At 40.5% G+C, this 3,329-nt stretch overlaps 1 protein-coding gene across 1 annotated transcript; it reads right to left on the minus strand.

Moving 5' to 3' along the window:
* Nucleotides 1-564: 564 nt before the first annotated feature.
* On the minus strand, nucleotides 565-2,210 carry LOC133860581 (UDP-glycosyltransferase 90A1-like). The gene is made up of 3 exons (XM_062296160.1): nucleotides 2,036-2,210; nucleotides 1,011-1,131; nucleotides 565-925 (listed from the first exon to the last, which is right to left on the minus strand). The coding sequence occupies exons 1-3, from the start codon at nucleotides 2,208-2,210 to the stop codon at nucleotides 565-567; spliced, it is 657 nt and encodes a 218-aa protein (XP_062152144.1).
* Nucleotides 2,211-3,329: the final 1,119 nt, after the last annotated feature.

The following is a 3,329-nucleotide window of genomic DNA, read 5'->3' on the forward strand; positions in this document are numbered from 1 at the left end:
CCAGTAGCACTCAAATAAGTGCTAGACAAGTGTGCAATTCAGTGCATGGGTTTTGGAGGTGCAAGCATGCATTTCCTTGTGCTTCAATTAAGTCCCTTTTGGTTTCACGAATTGTTATAGCCCAAAGAAAATTCTGGATTTCACCTCCACATACACTACTTTTGGTTGCCAAGTTCACATCCGTAATTGGGACTTAATCCCATTTCTTTGCAATTCCTTTATAAATACCGTTATTTTCTTCCAATGACCTAAAAAACACTTAAACACTAAAATTCGCACAAGACATTAGAAAATAGCAAAACTAAAGGTTTAACTAATGTAAATTGAGGGGTCCAAATACACAATATTTGTGACACATCAGATGTCCCCATACACATGACCCACTCTCGCATATATGGGAAACATTGGACAGTTCAGCAAAATCCACAATTTGGCCTTGTACGCGGCGCTTAAGAACAGGAATTTGTGTTCGGGGAAAGAACAAAGTCAAGACTAATTAAGCTTAATTATTAAAGAAAACAAAAAAAGTTTGTCTTCTATAGCCCACCGCACTGGCAGAGAGAGTTACACAAGGCCTGTCTTAATGTGTAGCTCATCAATGAGTAAGTCCATCGTGAGGGAGGACGATCCACCGTCGTCCATAGCCTTCTTGGCCATCACGGCAAACTCCTTCACCTTCTTCCTCACCTCCTTCCCCATCTCTCCCTTCATCAACTCCTTCACCATTTTCTCTAACCCCTCCCACTTCACAAACCCTCTCACTGAACCATCAACGGTCTCAACCCTCAGCCCCACCTTTATCTCCTCCGCCACCATTCTCGCATTCAAAGGTTGCTCTGCCAGCATGGGCCACGCCAGGATTGGCACTCCGGCACATGCATATGGTCTCCAAAACAGAATTCCACCCGCAGTGGCTAAGAAACCCCTGCACGCACTTATGCATCAAAATCCCCCTTTGGTCAACCCACTCTCTCACTACAACTCCTCTATCTTTCACTCTCTCTTCAAACCCCTCCGAAATCTCCGACTCGCTCTTTCTTATCACCCACAAGAAGTTGACATTGGATTCTTCCAACCCAGTTGCTATTTCTTTGAGTTGTGCAGGGGAAATCTCCGCCTGAGATCCAAAGGCTACGTAAAGAACCACTACAAAAATTTTAACAATTTGACATTTGCAATTTGCCACGTGTACGGACACGGTACACGTGTCGAACAGTTTGCCACGTGTACTTAGCCATGCGTGCAACTCGTGTTAGAACTGATTGTTACTAACCGCACATTTTGACACGTGTATCAAAATACATGTGTCAGATCAGACACGTGTATTAAAAATACGTGTCAATTTTTTTTTTTAAAAAAAACATAATAATAATAATTTTTTTTAATTTAATTTTTTTAAAATTTTTAATTTAATATAAATCTTTTTTAAATTTGTTTCTTAATTTAGTTTTGTTCTTTTTTTAAAAAAATTTGTTTGGGTTAATTACTTCTTTTTTTGGGTAATTTTCTTATTTCCGACCACAAATATCGCAATATTTATTTTACGCAAAAATATCACACAATCAAATTACACAAATCAATAATTAATAACGTATTTGTTAACTACACAAATCTTTACAAACAAAAAATAATTACAAAAAATAAAAATATTCGGTACAAACAAAAAATAATTACAAAAAATAAATATATTCGTTAATAACAATAAATAATTACACAAAATATCTACAAATTCGAAGGGAGTCCCTGCGGAGCACGAAGTACCGTCCCAGGCGTGTTCTCGCCAACCGGCGATTGCTGCGCAATGGATGGTGTAGCGGGCGAAGGTGTAGCGACAGGGGAGTGCTGGCTCAGCCGTCGTCCAATAGGCGACAACGTACCAACCGTTGTCGCATTACCTACGAGTAATATAGACAATTAAAGTATATAATATTACTTGCAAAATTAAAGATGTAATGAAAACAAATTAAAATTAATTTTGTCCTATACACAATATAAATCATACCTGCAGATGCATTACTAACAGACGACGTACTACCTACGTTTGCAGGTGAAGATTGAGCACCAAGACATGGTTGTGATACTTCCATTGAGGACATGAAGACCTCGAATTGTCGCATGCGCTGCTCCATGGCGTCGAACTGTCGCATGTGCTGCTCCAACGCGTCATTCCTCTCTCGCTCAGCCCGTAGCTCCGCTTGGATTTCTTCCATCTTTCGGGCGTGTTCGACCCAATCCCGAGACGTGCCCTCAGATGGTCCCCCCTGTGAGCGAGGCCTGTATGAGAAACATGTCCCTCGAATAGGAGTAACGTTCGGCCCAACCTGCCGAACTCTCCCCGCGTACTCAAGCCTCCCAATCGCCTATTCGTACACGTCGTTCGGTGCCCAACGCACTGTGTCTGCTGAGACGCTCTGTGTGGCGGCTGGATCACTGGATAAACTCTGCGTCATCCTCTCTTGTACGTCGTCAACATGAAATACTCATATATTGAATAATGCCATATCACACATATAATTTAGAAATATTAGTAAAATAGATCAGTAGCATACGCATAGGACCCGTGTACGTTCATTCAAGTAAGTGACGTCCTTCCTTGTGTGGGTCTTCACGAACGTCGCGGCGCGAGTGGGGGGCGTGCCAGATGTACATGTCTGTCGTCATCCAGTTGAAATATATAACAAACAGAGAGCGAAAAAATAGTGTAAAGAAAAAGAAAAACAATTAGCAACAAATATGAAAAACATAAACATATATTTGTTCATATCTCCTCGTGATTAAATCTGTCATAACTTTTGGATCCTGTACAATGGGAAAGGTCATTCTGCTCCCGCAGCCTCTTCATCTGTTCAGAGGTCGCCTACGCATTGAACATGAAGATAAAAATGTAAGCATTGACACACTTAAAATAGTAATAAAATTAAATGAACTGTTATTAAAAAACCACAACATTTTTTTGTCATACAATTAAAGACCTACATACCCTTTTTTGCTCAGTGCACCAATCGCTCAGCAAGAACTCTACATCTTCTGCGTCATACTTCGCAAAAGCATTGTCCGGCACTGTCGCACGTATAATCTCGGGCGTGTCACCGTCTCGAATATCTAGCTTGGTTTTGAACCTCGACTTCCACGAGCGGTGCTTACGACCAATATCATTCCACACTTCCTGTTGTGCCTTGCGCTTGTCTATTGATACAGGTAGATAGAACTCCTCATGCACATTCAATTTAATCATTAGTTTAAAAACTTCAAGACAAACTTAATCTTAAGTTTAATTCAAATAAATAAATTAGATTCATAAAACATACCATCAGCGCGTCCCACATAGC

The sequence above is a fragment of the Alnus glutinosa genome, chromosome 2 (assembly GCF_958979055.1).
Source record: "Alnus glutinosa chromosome 2, dhAlnGlut1.1, whole genome shotgun sequence".
NCBI classification, from domain to species: Eukaryota; Viridiplantae; Streptophyta; class Magnoliopsida; order Fagales; family Betulaceae; genus Alnus; species Alnus glutinosa.